We start from the raw sequence: 23,385 nt of genomic DNA on the forward strand, positions 1-23,385 counted from the left end.
ACTAGTCAAAACTGTATTTGAAATGAGACTCTTTCTTGTAGTTTGGGTCAGCATTGGCCTGGCGTACCTCAGTAGGGAAGCAGGAGGCACAGTTGGCTTTGTCTCAATTGTCCCCTTTAAACTTCTTTCCAACTCCTCTGGCTTCTTGAGGGTTTAAGATGTGAGTGTGGGGATATGAGAAAGGAGAGAGGTAACTACAAGAAAGGTGGAAGTATAATCTTGTTTTGGTTTCCTCTGGGCATGTCTGATGTCTGTTCCTCTCTGGAACTGATGGATATTCAAAGTTCACTATCTTAGGGTATTCTGTAGACCTTGAGATCCCTTCTGAAAACCTCCATTGGTTATGTTCCATGACACAGGATGCCACTGTCTGTACTTAACCATCCTACCTCAGCCCCTGGGAATCCAGTCAATGTCCTTCCCATCCCTATATGAGGGGCTCTTGGGCAGGTTCTAAAATGGCTCTCTGTCATCTTTCTCTTCTACATAGCCCACATCCAATCCCCAAAAGCCACATCTGGGCCTGAGTATTCAATTATCCTTGTCCCACCAATGTAGCTAGTTCTCCTCTTTCTGCTCTGCTACTTTGGACAGATCACCAGAGCTTTATATCTATAACTTCACCAGGCAGGTGAGACTCACAGTATACCTTCTCGAAACCCTGTTTCTACTCTCAAACTCTTCTTTTGGTTTCTTGGATTTCAATCCTTTCAGGTGAGTACTGGCCTAAGGACACCATCTTTGAGGGTTTTGCCTAAGTGGCCTAATATTTCACTTTGGAACACGGGACTATGGATTTGTTTGTGGCCTTTTGGAGTCTCAGCCAGAATGCAGACAAAGAAAGGCCTGTTTAAAATCCTGTTACAAATAAGCAATGCTCACGGTAGCCACAGTAGCAGCATTTAAGGGCTTCTGGAGAACTACAGACAGTGAAATGGAAATGCTAGTGGACAAAAACAAACAAACAAACAAAAAACAACCACTCAGCAGCAATATTGCAAAATGTCAAAAAATGCTCAAAAGACATGTAGGAGAGGACACAGATGGGAATGGAGCTAGCTAGCATGTGTGCTGACATAATCCAGGAAATAAAACAGAGGTGACAGATAAAAGATACCAATGCCCCAACACATATGCATGCCCAAGCCGGAGCAAAAAAAATAATGAGGTTCATTTTCTGCAAAGAGGATGCATGCTGGGGGGTAAAAAGGCCCCTGGGCTGGGAGTGAAATAATTTGCACTCCAAGAGACAGTTTGAGAAGTATTTAAGATGTTAGACTCTGGAACCAGAGGGGGAAAATAGATTTTAATTTTTCTTACACCTTCTTGCTGTTTGACTTTGAACAAGAGATCAAGCATCACCAGGCCTGGGTTTCCCCATTTATACAGTGTGGTCACTTACAGTGCTAGCTTGAAGAATTGTCCAGAGGATGAAATGAGGCAGTGTTCATGCAACCATCTTATTGAATTGATCCTATTACATTAGTAGGATGTAATCATGAAGCAACTTCATTTTTAATCAAGCTGCCTCTTCCATTCCACATGGATGGCTAGTTCTTTCCTTTTGCTTAATGGGAATTTTAGGCAAGTCCCATAACTTTTCTAGGCCCCTCAATCTTGAGAAGGATTTCATTTTAGTTATGAAATTTTCCAGTCCAGTGAAATAATAAAAACTGCTAACTGCATTAGATTTAAGCTTCTCACCTTCCCAGCTGGGTGCTGCTTTAGGCATGGAATCCTGTAGCAGATGGGCCTTGCTGTTTCACATGTGTCATACACTGGACTTTATGTCCTCTAAGTTCCAGGACATACCTCTTAATCTCTTTAATAATGAACAACTACTACTTTACGACAAAAACAAAGGTCTTCAAATCAAAGAACTAGACTCAAACTCTCACTCTTCCACTCCCTGTGTGACTTTGAGTAACCTCTAGGAGTTTTGCCTCCTCTGTAAAACAGAGATAATACCACCTACTTTACAGGGTTATTGAAGGTTAAAGGAAACATTGAACAAAATGCTGTGGCTGCAGCAATACCATCAAAACAGCACAAATAACTTACTGAGCACTTGCCATGTGCCAAGCACTGAGTTAACCATTTTATTTGCTTTATTTCATTTAATTTCTCCAATAACCTTATGACATGCACATTTTACAGGTAAAGTCACTGAAGCACGCAGTGACTAAGTAACCTGCCTTAAGTACCCAACACAGCATATGAGGGTTGCCACCAAAATGGCGCTCCTCCTTTTATTTTTCCACATTTCACCAGAAGGAAGATTCCAGATCTAAAGAAATCAGTAGCAACTACTTACAGGGGGTTCGTCAGTTCCAAGTCGACAGTATGTTGAATTACACAGCTTTTTTATTTCCTCAGGACCCTCTATATCATAATCTTTTGGATCAGCTTCTCTGTTATGGTGCCTTAAAAAATAAATTAGGATCTGTTAAGGGATGAAGCTTATTTATCATGTATTGCATTTTAAAATTTTTTTAAATTATCCAATGAAAATCTACTATATTTGTGACATTGTTTTAATTATAAATTCACTAGATGTGGGATATATAAAGTATTTTTCATCTCTTTTCATGTAACACTGAGGCTAATTCCTAAAAACAATTTAGCACATGTGATAAAACTATCACAAGAACAATACTTATCCAACACAGCAATTACTCAGTGACTCCAATGAAGTGAACTTTATTTAATAATGTAGATTAGTTACCAAAAGTAAATTCTAAAATAAGACATGGTAATAAATTAGAAAGACAACTTGCCTTTAGTAATTTTTTCTACCATGAATTTTAATTAAAATTTTTTTTTTCAAAATGAGAAAGAGCAAAGTATCTGCTCATATGGATTTATGACACGTGCTTCTTGTTTCTAAAGAAGATTTAGGGACACCTGGATGGCTTAGTGGTTGAGTGTATGCCTTTGGCTCAGGTCATGATCCTGGGGTCCTGGGATCGAGTCCTGCATTGGGTTCCTCACAGGGAGTCTGCTTCTCCCTCTGCCTATGTCTCTGCCTCTCTCTCTGTCTCTCATGAATAAATAAATCTTTTTTTTTTTAAGAAGGTTTAAAGGAAGCTGAAAGTTAAACATAAGCTGGAAAAACATGTAAATAGAAGAGGGAAAAATATTCCAAATGTCTTGACTAAAAGAGTGTATAGAAATAATAATAAAGGAGAGATTCGGGAAGAGGGAAGGAAAAAGGAAGTGGAGTGGCCTGCAGCAGAAGTAGCTATTTTTAACAAAGCTTTCTCGGGCGAGATAAAGGAAGCTGAACTCAAAAATCCCTCAAACATTTCCTATAAAGGAAAACAGGGCTTGGATTGTGTAAAGGATATTGGGGTACCCCCAAGTTCATTCATCCATCCATCTAGCCATCTAGCCACCTATCCCAACTGTCCATTCATTCAGCAAATATTTCAAGTACCTACTACATGGCAGGCAGGGAATGCAATGGAGACCAAGCCTGATGCAGTCCCTTCCCTCAGCTCACACGCTGGTGAGAGATACAAACAAAATAGAAAATTCTACAATGTGGACACAAGGTCATGGAAGCAGAACAGCATCCAGTCACCTTGGATGGGTCACTCTACTCTAAGTCAGGAGGCCCTTTAGGGCCTGACCCTCCACCTCACCTTACTGTACTGGGGCCGGGCTCCTGCTCTGCATTCAAGCTACATCGTTGCCTCTCCACCTCTGAGATGAGAGCAAAACACTGCATAGAACACAGCAGCAAAGGAGTCCAGGGTGGAGCTGGCAGAGCTCAGGCATATGAACCCTCTACCCTCCCCACATCTGAGCATTAAATTGCAAAACACTAAAAGCATTTCAGTATCATAACAGCATTCTTTGAGAGCCTCAAAGGAAGCTCTCACTTAAGTCCTTAGGGGGAATACTGACCAACATCAAGAACCAGAAGTGATAGAGCAAATGAGGCCGTGGGTTTAAGTCATTGCTCATGTCCTAGCTGTGTAACTTTCAGCAAGTCACTTAACCTTTCTGCACTTCCATTTCCACATGTGTAAAATGAGGACAAAAAAAAATACCAATAAGATTTTTGCAAAATGAAAAAAAAAAGCAGAAAGTCTTCCAAATAGTGTAAAGTATCACAATGTATAGTGAACACTAATCCCTTTTAAAAACTCTGGTGTACAAAATTACAACTTTATTTTTTCCAAAACTGTACTTAATTTTTTTCCAAGTGCTCATATTGCCAAGATGGAAAAACCTTAATCTTGGGTCAGTTCTGATCTCTTCCAACTCTCAAGGTGACTGTATGGTGCCACAATGTCAAGAATCCATCTTTGTTGTCACGATCTCTCCCTGTGGACATTGATGGAAACCTCCTCATCCTCCTTATGGATCCATGCAAATCTCTGCTACACCCTTCTGATCCTGCCACACAGACTCTTGCCTAGACTGGCACTCTGCCATAAGCGTGCCATTATCTAGGCCACCAAGAAATTTCATTTGTCCCTCTCCACTCAGGCTTCCTGAAAACAGATGTCATCCTTGAGCTGTTTGGCCCATCAAGAAGGTTTCATGTCCCTACCACATTGGGCTTGGGGGACACAGAGAAACCCCTCTGTTCAAAACCATTACCCTGGGAATGGAGGGCTAGACAGTGATAGGTCCCATTTGCTTGAGAATTTCTAAAGCCTTCATTCCAATTTGGGGTCCCAGACAAACCCACACATTCTCAACTTCTCTGGTGCCCTCCATGAACTCTTCATCTACCATGGGACAAGGTAAACCTGCCCTTCATCTATTCTTCCAAATCTATGGTATCATCCTAAGACCCAAGCTTTTGAACCTCAAAGTCAAGAATTTTATGTTTTTGTTGACTGCTGGGTCTTTCTTTCCTGAGCCAATAAAACCAGACTATCTCCCTGGGAGCATAAGAATGATGAGGAAAAGCACAGTTAACATTTCAATGTGTGATCCTAGTGCTCACTTTTCTACTATTCACCATGGGCACACTGCCAGGGTACACAGAGTGTTTTAACTATTTTTAAATCAGCAAATAAAGAATATAATTCATCTTAGATTGTATCCATCTTTATGTCAAAGCAACTGTAAACTATCATTTTTTTTAACTTTTCTTTTAATGGAGGAAGGATCCCATGAAGGCAAAGATAATTAGCGTCCATGAAAGTCAGAATGTACTATTTTAAGTTGTATTATAACTAGATTATTACAAAAGATGCAGATACATTCCTTTACTTATAGCAATATCAGTACTAAAAGTCCAGCACTGAAAACATGAATCTATAATGAAAGACCTTCTGTGGAGAACTGAACTAATACAACTGGCATCTCCTAATGCCTGCCAGTTGCCCATAAATGTGCCCACGGTCTGCAGGTTCTGAGAGGTACCTGCCCCTACATCTATGAGGTTGCCCCCTACTTCTAAGAGGTTGCCAGCCTAGCAAAGAGAAGTACACATGTTAAAAAATTATAAGATATATAAAATATAATGTAAAATGTAAAAATAAATATTTATTACATACTAAACTCATGTTTAATATGTATAAAAATATAGTAAAAGTGATTAGGGTATTATAAAGAAAATGAGAGACTTAATTAATTCCTTGATTCTATTATGTCAGGTGAACATTGGCTTGTGCCTCAGTTTCCCTGAGATGAACTGAGAATCATACAGTGAAGAAACAAATGAATCAATGGATTGAGAGTCTCAAGTGAAAAGTGACATGTAAATGCAAAATATTAAGTGCAATAATATTGTGTCTATCTACTGTATACTTAGTTGGGTGTTCTTCAATATTTTTTTAAGATTTTATTTGTTTATCCATAAGAGACACAGAGAGAGAGAGAGGCAGAGACACAGGCAGAGGGAGAAGCAGGCTCCATACAGGGAGCCTGATGCGGGACTCAATCCCTTGTCTCCAGGATCACGCTCTGGGCTGAAGGCAGAGGCTCAACCGCTGAGCCACCCAGACATCCCTCTTCAATATTTTTTAATGTCAATTAAACCCTACAGCATCTTTATGAGACATATATCAAGGTATTATATAATGAAGTAAAAAATATATTTTTCTAATATTTTATACATATATATATATATACATATACTTTATATAGCCTTGTTCTCCTTGCTACCTGAATTTATTAATGGTCACCATACAACTGGCAATAATCTGTCATCTATTGCAATAGAAATCCATTATGAGAAAATATTAAAATAAAATTTACAATGTCTCTGGAGCAGTAACTTTCAAACTTTTTGAGCACAGCCCCCAACCCAGCCCACCCCAACCCATCTTGAGACATCGGCCAATGTCTCAAGATATTTTTAGTTGTTGTATCAGGGTGGGGTGGGTTGTTACTGGTATCCAGTGGATAGAGGCCAGTGATGCTGCTAAACATCCCACCACGTACAGAATAATCTTCCCCCCAATAACAAAGACAGATCTGGCTCAAAATATCAAAACCATCAAGGTTAAGAAAGCTCCAGGGAGCAGGTGTATACCAGACTCTTAGATCAGTGGTTCTCAAACCTCTTTCACGAAGTAGCAAAACATTCCCCCCAGATTTGTGGAACCAACATAAAATCGACAACTTTGTTTTGACAGAAACACTAAAAATAAAATAATCATCTACTGCCTTTAATAGGAAGACCTCTAACACCAAAGATAAGTAAAAACAACCTCAGAGTCCTTTAAACCAAGTAAATTTAGTGGTACCAAAAACTTGTTACACTGTCTTTACAGTTAGTCTTATCACCTTGGATTAGTAATATGGTCATTGTTGACCAGCACTGGTCTAGTCTACTGACTGGCTTCTGCAGATACTAATTTGTCCAGACATAAATTTGACAGTAGCTGTTCAGCAGTCAGTTCAAGGTCAAAGCTGCTTGAATACAGGTATTCCGTGCTGCTGACTGAACAAAGAACTGTGTCTTCCATGCCAAGCATGCAGGTACTGGCTGACCTTCTTGCTGGGAGAAGGGTCCACAGGGCTCTCTGCCATCAATACCAGAATCTTCCTTGACAAACAACCTTGCTTCTGCTTAGTATCTTCATCTATCAAGGCCAGAGCTGAGTGCTGTGACTATTTCTTTATGTAAGAAATCTTTATGTAAGAAATCCTCAATTACAACAGAGGAAACTTGCATTCTCTACCCTGTTGTGGGAGAGATACTATGAATATGAATAGAATTGGGAATGGGGAAAGACTGACTGGACAGGATCAGAGTTGCCAACTGTATAAAAAGGAGTTAGGAACTATGACCCTATTGTCAAAAATGCCAGTTAGACTGCTTCAGAGGGGACTGAAGTCAATAGAATCTAGTAGGTCAAAGATAGCATGAGCAGGTCCCATTCTAGACAAATGCTTGATATATACAGCTGGTATATAACTTCCTGCCACCAACTCTACAACCACCTGAACCCTCAAAATACTGCTCTTCCTATCTTTTTAGGCCTAATGTAGTTCCAAGTAATGCCTTGTCGAAAGAACTTTCTGAATCTGTTTCTGGAGTCCTTTGGGAGCTTGGGTTTCCTATCATAAGAGTTAGATGATTTCACAACAAATTGGATCTGCAAGCCCCCCCCCTTGAGAAAACACATATGAATCCTCAAGTGAGTTGCAGAACTAAACAAATTCGAGTCCAGAGCAGCCTCAGGCAAGGACCTGCTTCCCTTGGCTGCCCCAAGCCACAGTGGTCCAACTCCCCGTGGAGGACAGGGTGGGATAGGCCATAGGATTCTCCTTGCAGGAAAGGGGACCAAGGTGTTCTCTAGTGGACCAAGTGACACTCAAGTTACACTAAAGTTTACCCTCACTTTCTGTGGTCCCACATCTATGTGAGAGAAATGAAGTAGGGGTTTGCAATAAAACTTATTCGCTGCTCCACTTTTCACATTTTTTCTTTATAATTATGTATTAATGAATTTGCCTTCTCCTTATACTAGGAGTATATTAGATACAGGAACTATTCTTTATTCATCTTTGTGATCTCAATGCCTAGCTTAGTCTAACACATAAATGCTCATTGAATCTTAAATGATTGATTGATTGAATGTTCTTACATTGTGTTACTGTCACCTTAATGTAAATGTTGAAAGCAGAGGCTTTCAACTGTGTCCATAAAAATAAAGAGCATCCTAGGCTCACTCTGCAAAAGCACATATGAAGAAGGAGTGATTATGCATATAGAGATGCTAGTCCTTTGCAACAAAAACTTGTCTCCAGAGGAATTATAAATCTACTTGCTGAATGGGAAAGCTCTCAACATACATATGCATTACACTGATTGCAATGGGGGTGTGAGTCAGAGCAATATCTGACATGAGAACAATGAAAATCCCAGCCCTTCTAGCTTCTAGTTACTTGACAAGAGACACATTTTCTTTGCAGATTTCAAAGATGTTGAAAATGTTTAGTTAAGACTCCAGATGGAAGAATATATTAATTTTAAATTTTAGAATTATCAAAGTAGTTCACTACTCTGTCAGTTATTGTATTTTCTGATATAAATCTAACCCACATGAGAAGAGAAAGATAACTTTTCTATTAGGTTTTATAAACATCTGCTATCTAGAACTTTAAAAGAAAATTACCCCAGAGAGTCAGCTATATTTCCTGACACCTCAGAAGCATAAAACGAATAGAATCAAAAACTGCAAAGAAACACTTGACAATGCTCTTTAAAGATTTCATGGGAAAATGATTTACATGCCAAGCTAATGTTATTTAGTGGCACATTCATCAAACTGACAAATGAAGACTTTTAGACATATTTGCAGAGTCATAAAGAAAATCCTATGTCCTTGGGAGAAATGGTGACATTTCAAACTTATGAAGAGGGACTTTCATTTTCAATGTCTCATGCCATATATGATTTGTGCATCTATAACCCGAAACCACAGAATTTGAAGCCTCAAAAGAAAATCATTTGACAAAAGATAAGTGAAGTCATTTTCTTCACTGGACATATATTGAGGGGCATGTAAATAAGACCCATCATTATTATGGATTTTCATCATAGAAAATCTTCAGAAATAGAAGGCCCTACAGAGAATATTGGGAGGAAACAAAAAATATTATTATAGTGGGAGCCTGTGTCTAAACAGTTTAAATGTTAAATATGTATTTTCAGTCTGAGTAACTGCCAAACACATGATTTTGTTTTTGGTTTTGTTTTTTGGTTTTTGTTTTCTGTTTTTTTTAAAGATTTTATTTATTTATTCATGAGAAAGAGAGAGAAAGAGGCAGAAACATAGGCAGAGGGAGAAGCAGGCTCCATGCCGGGAGCCTGACGTGGGACTTGATCCTGTGTCTCCAGGATCACACCCTGGGCCGAAGGCAGGCGCTAAACTGCTGAGCCACCCAGGCTGCCCCAAACACATGATTTTGAAAACAGCTGAAGGAACATGTATTAGACAGAGTGACACTATAATTGATTACTCTACCTGGAACACTTTCAGAGGGAAATGAGGTACTAAGTACCCTGGGAGTGGTGAAAACCAGGACTGTGCTGGTCAAACCAGGATCAGGATGTTCCGTTACTCCATGTTTCTACAACTGGATCTCAATGATCTTAAAATCTTACAGTGTTTCTCAGGGTTTCTTTGATCCTCCCCTCCAGAATCAACTTATATCAACTGGCCAAAGACACTCTGGAACGTGGAAGAGTAAGACGAAAGACAGAGTTTTTTAAGTGTATTCTACATTAGTAATTACAGTAGTCCAAAGAAAACCTTGACCATATATCTCACATGAATGGCATGAAGACCAGTTTGCCCCTCTGCAAAACAAAAGGCAAACACCTGATTACATGTATGAGCTCCTTTCCTAGAGTCATAATATTTAATAATTGGTTTAAATAATTTCAATTAACCATTCTAGAATAACATCAAAACACTTTATTACATGAGCTAAAGGCCCATTTTAATGTACACTTCTGTGAACTCATGAGCAATGCATATTGACTAGATATTACAAGGTTTTCTGGTTTCAAAGTAATTCATTTCATTCACATTTGAAACAAATGAACAAGCCTTTCTTCACAAATAGAATCTAAAGTTTAAGTATTCTTTCATTATGAACATAGTTATACAAATGAGCATTTTCCCCATGCCTTCCTAGAAATCCTTCAAAATGCAACAAAGGAAATGGAAAAATTAAAAGCAAACTAAAATTTTGGCAAAGTCAGAAGTTCTAATCCCCAGATCACATCATATGCAAGGGAAATGAGAGAGTCCCAAAATTTGGGGCCTGAAATGTTAGAAGAGCCAGCAACTTTTAGATCTCAAACAGTAAGAGAGAAAATTCAAGAAAATCTTTTTCAGAAAAAGTTCTATCAAAGCTGAGCCTAAGGGCACCTGGGTGGTTCAGTGGTTAAGCATCTGCCTTTGGCTCAGGTCATGATCCTGGGATCCTAGGATCCCAGGATCCCAGGATCGGGTCTGCATCGGGGTCCCCGCCCCTCTGCCCATGTCTCTGCCCCTCTCTGTGTGTCTCTCATAAATAAATAAATACAATCAAAAAAAAAAAAAAAAGCTGAGCCTTGCAGCAAAGTTCATCCCATTGTTAGATGCTCCCAATGCATTAAGTAGCATTCAAGCAAATGTCTGCCTAAGGAGATAGTCAAACAGAAATTCCCAGGGTTTCTGATTTCTGTAACTATAGCAGTCTCAAAGTGATATTCAAGGTATTTATTAAAGGAGAAAAAAATAAAGAAATCTAGCAGAATTTTGTCTATGATGAATTGAAAGTGAAGTTATTTATCAGTTGGAACTAACTGGATTCAAACAAACTTACAAAGTTCTTAAAAACTGTTCTTCCAAATAAGCCAGGAGTCTGCATTTAAAATCCTTTAACTGGGACACCTGGGTGGCTCAGTGGTTGAGCATCTGCCTTTGGCTCAGGTCATGACCCTGGGGTCCTAGGATCAAGTCCCGCATCATGTTCCTCATGCAGACCAATTCCACATCAGGAACCTGCTTCTCCCTCTGCCTGTGTCTCTGCCTCTCTCTCTGTCTCTCTCATGATAAATAAAATCTTTTAAATGAATGAATGAATGAATGAATAAATAAATAAATAAATAAATAAATAAATAAATAAATAAATTCCATCCTTTAACTGTTCAATATTTAAAACATTCTTTGGGAAATGCCGGGTGGCTCTGTCAGTTAAGCATGCAACTCTTGGCTTGGCTTAGGTCATGATCTCATGGGTTGTGGCACCGAGCCCTGTGTCAAGCTCTGCACTAAGTGGGGGGTCTGCTTGACATTCTGCTCTCTCCTTCTGCTCCTCCCCCTTCATGCTGTCTCTCCATCTAAAATAAATAAATAAATCTTCCAAATAAATATATTCTTTGGCCCCCAAACTTTTGGAAACAGGAAATGAACTGAGAGAGCCAAACAGTTCATAGGAGGGCATAGTCGACAACGTCCATTGCATATGTGGCCAAGGAGAAGAATAGAAAAGATCACACACAAGGCACAGCCAAGGACCACAGAGAACAATGGGAAAGGGAAGCTACTTCCAGAAAACAGAATTGGGGTCCAACCAAGAACATTCCTGACACCAGTGTAGGGCTCACTAACAATGTGTACCTGACAGGACTTCAGAATGAATGTGGACAAATGACAGCCCTGTCACTTCCATCCTTCCTTTTTCTGAGCAAGAGTGCTTATTACAGTTATCCTGTCCCCATCCCATCATTGTGTATTCAGAGCAGAAAAATTTTTTCTTTTCCTTTATGGTTTTTTGAATCAAGTAGAGCTACCACTAGACTTAGTAGAGAGAGACAATAGCTTAACATGTGGAGACCTTGAAATTTTGGCCAGTGAGTGGTTAGAATTGGGTCATCATCCCTGGATAAATAGGTGAACATACTGCACATGAAGTGTGAAGCCAGTATTTGGTGACCTGCTTAAATACAATTTGAAGGGCACATGGAACTTTTATAAAAATTAAGAAAAATATTTTTAATATGTTTGAAAGATATGACAATTCAATAAAACTGAAAACTTATTAACACGTTTTTAAAGATATCCTTCTTCAATCTGAACATACTTAAATACTTCAAAGATCAAAAATAAATACAAACTTAAATTGTTGAATTTCTAAAAAATACCAATAAATTGAAATATCACTTACAGGAGTCCATAGAATATAGCTATAGTAGTACCCAGAAAAAAATTCTAAGCTTTAAGTACTTATATCAATAAAAATGAAACAATGAAAATAAGTATAACATCTAAAAGAACAAGCAAGCCAAAAGAATCCAGAACAATACAGCAATTCAAGATAGAAGAGCAGCTAAATGCAGAATTAAATAAGATAGAAAACAGAATAACTGAATAAGAAAGCAAAATAGATACATCTAAAAAAATCAAGAAAAGGAGCAGGAGAGATATAAATAGAGTCGAGAGATATAATATCCACACTGTGGAATATCATTAGGCAATAACAAGAAATAAAGTACTGATACTTGCTACAGTATGGGTGAAACTTGAAAACATTATGCCAAGTGAAAGAAGCCAGACACATAGGAACATAATATTATTATATTCCATTCATATGAAATGTCCAGAATAGGCAAATTCACGGAGACAGAAACTGGGTCAGTGGTTCTTAGAGCTTGAGGGTTGAGGGGATTTAGGATTAACAACTAAAAGGAAAAGGATTTCTTCTGTTGTTAATTAAAATGTTCTAAAATCAACTGTGTTGATAGGCATACAACTTGGTCAATATACCGAAAGCCATTTAATTATATACCTTTAAATGATGATATGTAGAGTGAATTATATCTTAATAAGGTTAAGAACAGGAATAACCAAAATAGAAAAAAATTTTTCAAAGCATTAAAGGCTACTTTCCATAACTCTATGCAAATATATTTGGAAAGCTAGGTAACACACATAACTTTCTATGAAAAGCAATTTACCCAAAATTGTCCTCGGTAGAGACAGAAAGTCTAAATAAACAATGTCCAAAGAAGAAACAGAGAAAGGTGTCAAAGAATAAAAGAGGTTATCCATCAAACAGTATCATGCCCAGATGATTTTGGTGTGGAAGATTTCTTATTTGCACCTTGATGTCTAGCAGGATGTTCGACATGCCTTGAATTACTCAGATGTCAGAGGTAGAAGGGCATGGATAGGGTCATAAGATCTAGAGTGAATCTCGTTACATTCATGCACTCATTTCAATGTAAGTGTAAAAAACCACAAGCAGCTTTTCCAAAGTATTTATATTTATTATAAGGTTATTTAACAGATAGGGGAGCCTGAGTGGCTTAGTCAGTTAAGCAACTGACTCTTGATTTCAGCTCATGATCTCAGGGTCACAAAATCTAGCGTCACATCAGTCTCCATGCTTAGTGAGGAGTTGCTTGAGATTCTTTCTCTCTCTCCCTCTGTCCCTCCCCTTGCTCTCTCTCTCATATAAATCAGTAAATCTTAAAAAAAAAAAAAAAAGGATTGTTTAACATATATAACAATTAAAAAAACATACAATCTATCCAGACTAGATTTCTCTAATAAATCACATAATATATATATACTTCTTTTGAGGTCTAGATAGGCCACAATATGTTAACCAATAGGAAACTGCCTTCAATGAAATTTTGGTTGCTTTGTTGGTATGCACCTCTACAATGATAACAGGTGCCACTAAGCTCTGAAAGCTCAGAAATATTATACAACAATAAATAGAGAATTCCTTTTCTGTGATGATCTATTAGTTTTCCTTTTTATACCCTTCCTATGAATGACCATATGTAAATTAGTCAACCTGAATGTGTTGGCTTTAGATATATATTAGCTCTGTTGTCTCCATCCATCTGGCTATAGGTTTATGGATACATAACTTAAGTATTATCTGGACAGATGGTAAAATGCTATTAAGATAATGTGATCCTCCCTAGAACTAAAAGTCACAATTCTTGTAATCACGTACTTGACATCACTAGGGACTGGTAATTATGCAATAAAAAATGGCCGCACCTATTACCAAACACTCCTGTGGAAGGGCTAGTAATGCTTTCACTTGACAACTAACTAATGTGCCCCTTTTAGTAGGCCTAAGTACTCCTCTTGGATGTTCCCAGGACATCCTGTTTACCCTAATCCTGCCATGTAACACAGTGCATGGTATTTGCCTGGTCAGAACTTCACCACTCTGATCTGATAAGTAATCTTGACCTCACTGTCAAATCCCAGACTTAGTAGAGTGCCTGCAACATAGCAGTGGTTTAATAACAAATATATATTTATAAACAAATGCTATTCAAAAAAAGAGCTATTTAGAAATAAAGATATTTTTAGGTCATTTTTTTAAAAAGCTGATTTAATGCTTCTGGCTCCTGCTTGAGTATCTCAGTAGTTTTCCAAGTGTTTAAAAAAATCTGACGAGTCATTCATACATTTTAATTTCAAAATATTCTTCCTACCACTTTCTTTTTTTTAATTTAATGTGGTTTTTTTTAAGATTTTATTTATTCATTTGGCTGAGAGAGAGAGTGAAAGAGCACCAGCAGTGGGGAGGGGCAGTGGGAGAGGGAGAAGCAAGCTCCCCACTAAGCAGGGAGCTGGATACAGGGCTCTATTCTAGGACTCCGGGATCATGACTTGTGCCAAAGGCAGATCCCTTCTTCCTACCATTTTCTATAAAAGAAAGCTAAATTCTTTGTTCTTTGCAATAAATAAATAATATGTTAATTCTTCCATTTGATTGAACCTACGACAATCTGATTGGGGATCTAGCATCTTACTAAAGAAACATATATTTCTTCTGCCAATTAATGGTTAATACATCAAAACTTAGTTAAGTTAAAATAAAGAAAATACAGTATGACTAATAACAATTAAAATGTAATTGTATTTAAAAATGAAATAAGATAAACAGTAGTAAAAGATTAGTGTCTAGCAAAAACAGTAATACAATATTCAAATCTACTCAGAACTTTTTCAAAGCATTGTAAAAATATATTTAATGTCAACAGAGATTTATATTTTCTGTCCATTATACCATAGATCAATTTTTTAAAGTGCATTGTGTTAAGTGCCAGTTGGGTGGAGTGGTGAAAGTTTAAAGTAAAAATAACAGCCAATGCAGGAAATCCTTAATATATTAATGTGTATATTCTAAACTTTTGCTATAAAATTGGGTGTTTGGAACATGGAATTCATTCTCCATGAAGTAGCAATCTATAGGATATAGCAGATAGATATCTTTAGGATAGAATGGAATATAGTAGATACCTATAGGATTTTGAGTTCAGCACTACTTTCTCCTGGGTATAACTATCTTATCCCATGGTTGCTGGAGAGTTGACATATTTCCACCTAACCTTGACTCTTTGGATGACCCCAAATAGATACCTGGCCCAAGAATGCACATCTAACCTGAAATTTTGAATGCAGAACTGAAAATATCTTAAAACCAACCTTTTTCCTTTTTTTGTAGGATAAAGATATGATACAAATACCAGAACTGCAGCAACCATGTTTTCCATAGTTTTCAATGACAAGATGAAGCAAACACACAAAGAGGAGGAGAGAGGAGAAATTAAACAAGACCTGGTTGCATTAGCATTTTTTATTCCAGTTATTCCTAAGGTGTAGCTGCACCCTTATCTTCCTTCTCATCTCGTAATCAACCATTCTATGAATATAATGAGCTGATTCATTCTCTTCCTTCCTCAGGCTAGTGCAAGGTAAGTATCTGTGACTTGGAATCAAAAAAAGAGTCTGACCAGTACACACAGACAATAGTACCAATAGGTGGCTTCCCTGGCCAATTCAGAGTAGTTTATCTAATAATATTAGGCGTAGTGCTTTAAAAAACTTGAACCCATGGCATCTGGATGGCCCAGTTGGCTAAGTGACCAATTCTTGATCTCAGCTCAGGTCTTGATCTCAGGGTGGTGAGTTCAAGCCCCATGCTGACCTCCACACTGGGCAGGGAGCTTATGTAACAACAGCAGCAACAACAACAACAACAACAACAAAAGCTTGAGCCCTGAGCCTGGGTATCACAGTGTCCACAGACTGAACCTCATCTTATCAAAATGTCAGTAGGCCCCACAATCTTCTTATCTTCTCCCCCATGCCCCACACCCTTACCTATGATGTGATCTTTGGTGGCTTCTATGGCCCAGGTGGACATGGTCCCAAGAGTAAGTAGAGAGTAGGATCACGCAGAGGTACTTGTATACTGCAATGATCTTTCCTAACCCAAGTGCATGCACATGTGGAAACATCTGTCCCATAATACTCTACCTTACAAGGGTTCATCTTGCAAGCAAAACTTGCAAGATGTTTTATTTTGGCCATCAGTTAAGTTAAGCAAAACTTCACATAGAGGTCAAGGCACAAGAATTCTATAACCACTAGTTTTCAGGAAGAGAATTTGATTGGAATTTCATAAAGGAGAATAGCACTGAAAGAAAAATTCAGTCAGGGCAAAAGGATGCAGTGTGTCCTGGATTTCATCTTAAAAATAGAAAATAAGGTGTTTTCCCCAAAACTACTACATTCAAAATCATTTGTGGGTATGTGCGTATGTTGAGGAACAAGAATGTAGGGCTAGATTAAAAATAACTGTGGCATAGAAGCTACCATTATAGAACAGAGACAAGAATGAAAGGGTGGTTAATCCGAATGAATGTGAATAACATCATCCTTTTTACCCAATATAAAACTAGCAATTAAAAAGATATTTTAAAAAGACTCATAATAAACCATGAAGAGTGACTCAGACTCTAAAAGAGATGAAGCACTGTGTCTACATTCCGATCATTTAGAGAATGTTTGCTTCAGGGGAAGAGCTGTAGCAAATGACATCAAATTTTTAAAAGTAACTTTACTTTATTCCTATTATGAGGATAATACATGTTCATTATAGAGAATGTAGAAATGGCAAAGAGGAAAAAAGAAAAGACAAATAATGCACAAATGTACCTATGGAGTAATAAATATTTTGTGTTATATGGTGAATGTCCTTTCAATCACTTTTCAGTGCATATGAATATATACCTTTAATAAAGGAATTCATTAAATCCTGGTTCTTTTTTTTACTTAGAGTGAGATTGAATTGGCAAATATTCATCTTTTCAGTTTTCTTTGCTTAACTCTGTAAAATAACCTTTGCTCTAATAAATCAGAGGCATCCACATCTGTCTTGGAAGGATTTAGGATTGTTTTGACAGGAATATGAAGGGAAATAAAGCATGGCTGATTAACTTCTGACTAATAAAATGGAATTTCCAAGTACTAAGTGAGATCTTTTTCTTGAAAGTCATTGTGGAGAAATAAAAGGTCTAAATTTCTTCCTATTCACAAGACCCAAAAGCTTCCAAACATAGCTCAGATAGGGTGACCTTACAATTTATCTTTATGAGCAAATCACTTTAGAAAGTGAAAGAAATGGCTCTAGATAATTCCCAGGCCAATGGGAGTAAACTCTCTTGGGCAAACCACAGTGTGACACACTCTGCATAGGGTATTTGATGGAACCTGTGAGAATGCCAGCTACAGGGCTGGTGTGTTGAGGAATGAGGGGCCCCTACCACAGTGGCTACAGGGTGACGAGCCTAAGTCAGGAGCATGGGGAGGATAAGTATGACGTGGGGATCCATAGGGCTAGCAAGAGCCAAAGTGGAACTAAGTCTATAAGCAGTTCATCCTCAACAAAGTGGATTAGTCATGAATTCGCCAGAAGCAGGTCCAAGACATTGGACAAAGGATTAGGTGAGCAAGAACAAGAACCCACACATAACCTGGGGGCTTCACTCCCCACCACCAAAATAACATAAATCTCAGTTCCTCACACACACACACACAACACAGATGCTGCTGGGGAAAGGAGAGTGTAGAGGACAAACGACTCAAAAATAGTGGGCGCCATTCTGAAAGAGACTATTTTAAATTAAAACAAGCTGTTAAAACTTGAAGAGACAGATACCCTTTCATTGGCAAGTTTGAATTTTTTCCTGGTAACTAACAACTGAAAATCCATGGGGATCAATTTTAGAAAATAAATTTTATATATGCATCTGAGTTGTGTGCAAATTTCTAATTCTGCTAACCACTTGATGGTGAATATATTTGCATGTCATTGGTCTACTATTACATCACCTCAAATGGTCACATGATATTATAATTTAGAACTGTTTTTTTAAGCATGAGTTAAGAAATAAAAATACCTCTTTAAAGTATAAATTCATTTGTCCCTATATAAACTCAAAATCTTCTTAGTATCTGTCAGTCCTTGGTAAGTTATGTACTGCAAGTAGAAAGAGGACAAGTTTAGCTCCCAATTTTAAATTCTTCACCATTCAGATCTGAAGAGTACATTATACGCCCTCTAAGTTCACTTATACAGAGGTGAGCAAACATGCTTCCATGTCGTCCTGTTACATCAGGGTCATGGCTGTGAGAATCGACTCTGGTTTTACTATGAATTTATGCTATCTTGTAGACTTTTACTCTGGGCCTTTTTAAAGTATTAAACAGAGGGTCTATCCCAGTGCCTTTTGGGTTTCTGTGTGTGTTTGTTCTATCTGCTCATTTGTTCATTTCTCTGATGAACATTAATTGAGTACCCACTGTGTTCTTACCCCTTGCCCTGAGGCTTGCTCTTCTTATTTCTCATTATTAACCAAAAAAAAAGCCTCTTTAAGGGCTCTTCTCTCTTCTCTCCAAAGTTTATGTTGTGTGCATGGAAACCACATAACCAAACTTATTTAAAATGTACATAAAATAGGAGTTAATAAGCATTCGGTTGAGGACCTGAGCTGTTGAAAGTAGGCAGATGGTGGCTTAGTGGCAGGGAAGCATTTATGGATTTCAAAAAAGAGGCAGGCTGCACTGTGTGGTTACTAAAGGTTTTCCGGTTTACCTTTTTGTCCTGTTTTGTGACTGTGTATTGGAGATATGAGGAGAAGGATGATGGCTAGAGAAGGTCTGTGTCACTCTAGCACAGGGCCTGGAGTCATGTGAAGGACTCCAAATACTGCCAGGTTAGTCCCTGAGAAAGTTTCTGATTAAATTCAGGAAGAATGATACAGCAAATTGGAAAACGCATCTCTATTTTCTTTGTAAGTACACTAATGTTATTTTGTGGCCTTGGAAGCGGGTTCTCCTGTGACTGTGGAGTCTAAATACAATAGAGTGTAAGTCTGAAGAGCATCACAGAAAGCTCTTTAATTTCTTTCTCCAACCCAAATGTTTTCCTGTAGAAATCTGTAATACTGAACTTCCCTGCCCCACGATTAACACTGCATTTTATTTTTCTTCCTTTCTTCCTTTCTCCTGTTTTCTTATTAAAGGGAAGGGGGTGAGGAAAGGAAGAGTAAAATGCCCAGGCTCTTTAATTAGGGCTTAGATAGTGGAGAAAAGTAATTGAAATATACATAAAATTAACCTGCGCTCTTAAAACTCTAGGTGTCACCATGGAGACCAGAGCATGAACTGTCTCCATGGAGACTTGAATGAATTTTTGGGCTTCAAGTTATCATCATTTATTACCTGATGTTGATTTGGGCAATGAAGAGATGAGTTAAAATACATACATTAAAAATATAAGAAGTAGCCTCACATCAGAAAATTTATTAAGGGCAAATCTAGTTGTTCCGGTTCTTAGTATTCCGTTATTCCAACGAATGGGAAGATATCCCAAGAGATTGCCCCCAAACTCAAAATTTCTCATGAAATCATCTAATAACATAGCTCCGTAAATGCTATAGGAATGAACAGAGAAAAATAATTTCTAGAAAAGGCCTCTCTCACTCAAAAGCGTCAGTGTGATGCAGATGATATGGCTGTGTCTATCACTCCAGCTGCAAGGAAGATATGGTGGCTAAGCAATGTCTAGTAATGAGCCAGAGATACTTTTAACAACCATTCTGGGCATATCACTTTATCAGGTCTCTTGTATATACAACTGTTTTATTATGTGAAGTCAGACAGACTTGTATTACCTGCAACATAAAGAGAAACACAGAAATCATACAAATGTTTAAACTCTATAAGCAGAGGTTAAATCAGAATTTTTCCCAGTTACATATTCTACTTCGCAAACCTAGAGGTACAGTCACTTAATTGATCAAAATACTCAGCTGAGAGGCCACTCGAATGGTATATCATAGATAGTAAGTATTCATCAGTTAAATAAAAATCGCTCATAAAAGATTAAAATTTAGTAAGAGTTTTAATATATAATAAGTCAATAGAAAACAAACAATTATGACCAGAATACATAAAAACAAAATAGTTGACCAGATTATTCATTTGGAAATGTATATAATTGAACTTTATGTAGTTTTTTTTTTTAAGACAGATCTTGGTGACTGGTTGGATATGGAAGGGAAGCAAGGATGCCAACGGTACAGCCCGCTCAAAGAAATACAAGTATTTCTCATTGTTTAAGTTGTTATGTCCTATAAAATTGTCACAAATAACTAGCAAATACTGAACCATTGCTCCTAGGAGAAATAAAAGAGTAGGTTCCTGTAGCTTCTGTTCACATTTTCATCAACCAATCAATATATAGCCCGGTTTTATGTATGTTTCTGTTTAAATATGTTATTTAATATCTTCTGCTGATTCATTCACATTAAAGTCACAGCCAACAGCACTGTAACTCGTAACTACTGAATGAAGCTTGTGTGACACATATTTTCTCCACAAGGCACATCACAGCCTTCTTGTGCAGAACACTAGATAGCACTCCAGCAGTATAAGGGCTATATTAACAATGAAATCACCAACAAAAAGAATAAAAATGCTAAATAGATCATGGGGGGGGGGAAACACTTGTTACAGTATGAGAGCTGAAATAAGAAGGCAGAGTTGTCACTTCATCTGATCTCAACTGGGAGTGTTGAGGGAGGTGTGAGGGTGAGGAGTGACTAAAAAACTTTGCCTCTCTGCACATATCCATAAATGACCATTAAATTGCCTGAGTATTGATTTGGGGTTATAAATACATTTTAGCAAGTAGGCAAATTCACAAATACAGAATCTGCAAATAATGAGGATCAACTATAATCACACTCTAGAGAACTATTTCTATTTCCCTATGAGTTTGCTTCTTACTATGCCATTGCACTTCCCTATGAGGGAAATGTTCTCTTTTGTTCATCTATGGAGCTCCTATTCTTCCTCCTAAACCCTGCTCAGGAAACCATACACATACACAAACCTCCTCTTGATGCTATCTTTGCTTCTTATACTCATCTCTGTTTTGCACAAATCAAATTACACTGAATTTACTGGCATTCTCCTTTACAGATCTATGAAATTCCTTGAGGTCCATGACCATGTCCCAATACATCTACATAACCTTTATTGTGCTTACTATGTGCCAGGCTTCACATACAATGCCGTGTTTAATCTTACGATAATCCTATCATCTCCATTTTACAGTTGCAGAAACAGAAGCCTAGAGCAGTTATGTGACTTGCCATATCACATGCTGCAGAATTGATATTCAAACCTAGAGTCCAAATGTTTAACCATTATATTATCCTAAAAAATTAATATTAGCCACCATACATTATTGACTGTGTACTATGTCCAGACATGCTGTTAAATGCTTTGGATAAATTAATTCATTGAGTCTACTTTATCTGTCTCTGTGTCTCCAACACATAGCAAAGTGCATGACACATGAATGTTTGTTGAATCGAATTTATTTCCTCCTATTCCCAAACGTTCTTTCTAAAACCAACACCATAAGAACTATCTACATTTTCATCAATGACCAGAATAACTTTCTGTGTTAGACCACACTTCTCCCCCACCAAATTCCTTATCTCCTTCTCATGCATGTTCTTCTGTGATCTTGTTATTGACGTCAACGATGTCCAAAAGTCATGGTAGGGCAGAAGAGAGCAGAAACATTGCCCACTTGAAAAAGGTCTTTGTCTTCAACAGTAATTTCTAATAGCAATTTATATTATGACCTACATCTTTATAGAGTAACAAAGTCATGGAAAAGCTCAGTGTTTTGCTTGAGGTCTATGCGGTAACCCCTGTATGAAGATAAAAGAGGATTTTCTACTTCCCAATCTATCTAGCCTCTCATTTTGAGTTCAAAATAGGCACAGAGTCAGTTTCAGAGATGAGAAGTAAAGGTAGGGGGAGGGGGCTTGTAGGAAAGTGGGTAGGCTGTAGAAAGTTTGCAAGACAGAAACTGTAGGGTTCACATATACTACATAAATGAATGGGATCAAGGAGGATTTAGACAAATCAACTCATCTCCCTCCTGCTGTTCCCTAATGGACCCTTCCTTTTATGAGTTATCTCAGAAATGTGGTTTCCAGGCCTCTGCAAACGCTCTCAACTCCATCCTCCACGTGGGTGCTCTATGACCGCTGGTGGACAGGTAGTTGGCTGTAGCAGGTCGCAGTGCATCTGGGGCGCTGCTCTTGGAGGCTTTCCTAGCTCTTCCTCACTCCCAGTCTCTTTATCTCTCCTTTGAAGATCTTTCCCTTTTTTTTCTCTCCCTTGTCTCCTCTCCCAGTTCTCTCACTTGTCTCATCTTTTTTTTCTCACCTCTTCCTTTTTCCTTTCTCCACTCTTCTCTTCCTCTCCTTTCACTGTCTTCTCTGTTTATTCCATCCTCTCCACCTTACACCCTATTACTCTCCTTTCCTCTCCTCCCCCATTCCTTCCCCCCAGCAGCCAGGAACTGCAAAGAGCTCGCTCACCAAGAATACACCAACACGGGTTTCGAGTACTTCTTGTGATGGGAGCGGAGGCTGAGGGAGCCCTTGCGCTCCAGCAAGTCCGTGGGTCCGAGTTCAAACCAGTGTTGCCTACTGCTGCACCAGTCTGGGCAGGAGCTGTCAAAACCCTCCATCGAGGACGGCCACATTCAGACCTCGGAGGATCTCTTTCTGAACCTATTCTGCTCCCCACGCCAACACTCACCAGGATTCGGCGTCTCTCATCTCCTGAGCAACCTGGGGCGGGGTCAATGGAGGGGGCGGGGCCCGCAGAGGGGCGGATCCCTCAAACCTAACTGCCCGGGTTGCCAAGACAACTTAGAAACTACACTTCCCAGAATGCAACGAGGAGACCGACCCGCCTACAGAGAGGTTGGGAGGGACGTCCTCGGCCTCCAGGGATCTGGACTTCTTCGCCCGCCCACCAGCCTCATCCTCCCAGGGGCCGGCGGAATTAAGGGGGACCGGCGGGTCAGTTAAGGGCTAAGGGGACCAGCCCACAGCAGGTCTGCCCCCGCTGTCCTTGCAGAAGTTCTTTTTACCTTCCATCACCTGTTGCCACCACACCTTCTACATACAAGCATATACATTTAACCAAAAGGGAGCAAGAGAAGATCCTTCCAACCCCAAATGTAGATTTTCTGATGAGGAGGAACAGAATCTTTCAG

General features: G+C 38.5%; 1 protein-coding gene across 1 annotated transcript in view; it reads right to left on the reverse strand.

The window, feature by feature from the left end:
* The window catches only part of C2H9orf135 (chromosome 2 C9orf135 homolog), an 88,741-nt gene extending 65,890 nt beyond the window's left edge, over positions 1–22,851 (reverse strand). The window contains exons 1-2 of the mRNA XM_041733432.1: positions 22,700–22,851; positions 2,315–2,423 (exon numbers count right to left, since the gene is read on the reverse strand). Of these exons, the coding sequence (XP_041589366.1) occupies positions 2,315–2,423; positions 22,700–22,851 (261 nt within the window). The remainder of the gene's footprint in view (positions 1–2,314; positions 2,424–22,699) is intronic.
* Between the last annotated feature and the right edge of the window lie 534 nt (positions 22,852–23,385).

This window comes from Vulpes lagopus, chromosome 2, assembly GCF_018345385.1.
Source record: "Vulpes lagopus strain Blue_001 chromosome 2, ASM1834538v1, whole genome shotgun sequence".
NCBI classification, from domain to species: domain Eukaryota; kingdom Metazoa; phylum Chordata; class Mammalia; order Carnivora; family Canidae; genus Vulpes; species Vulpes lagopus.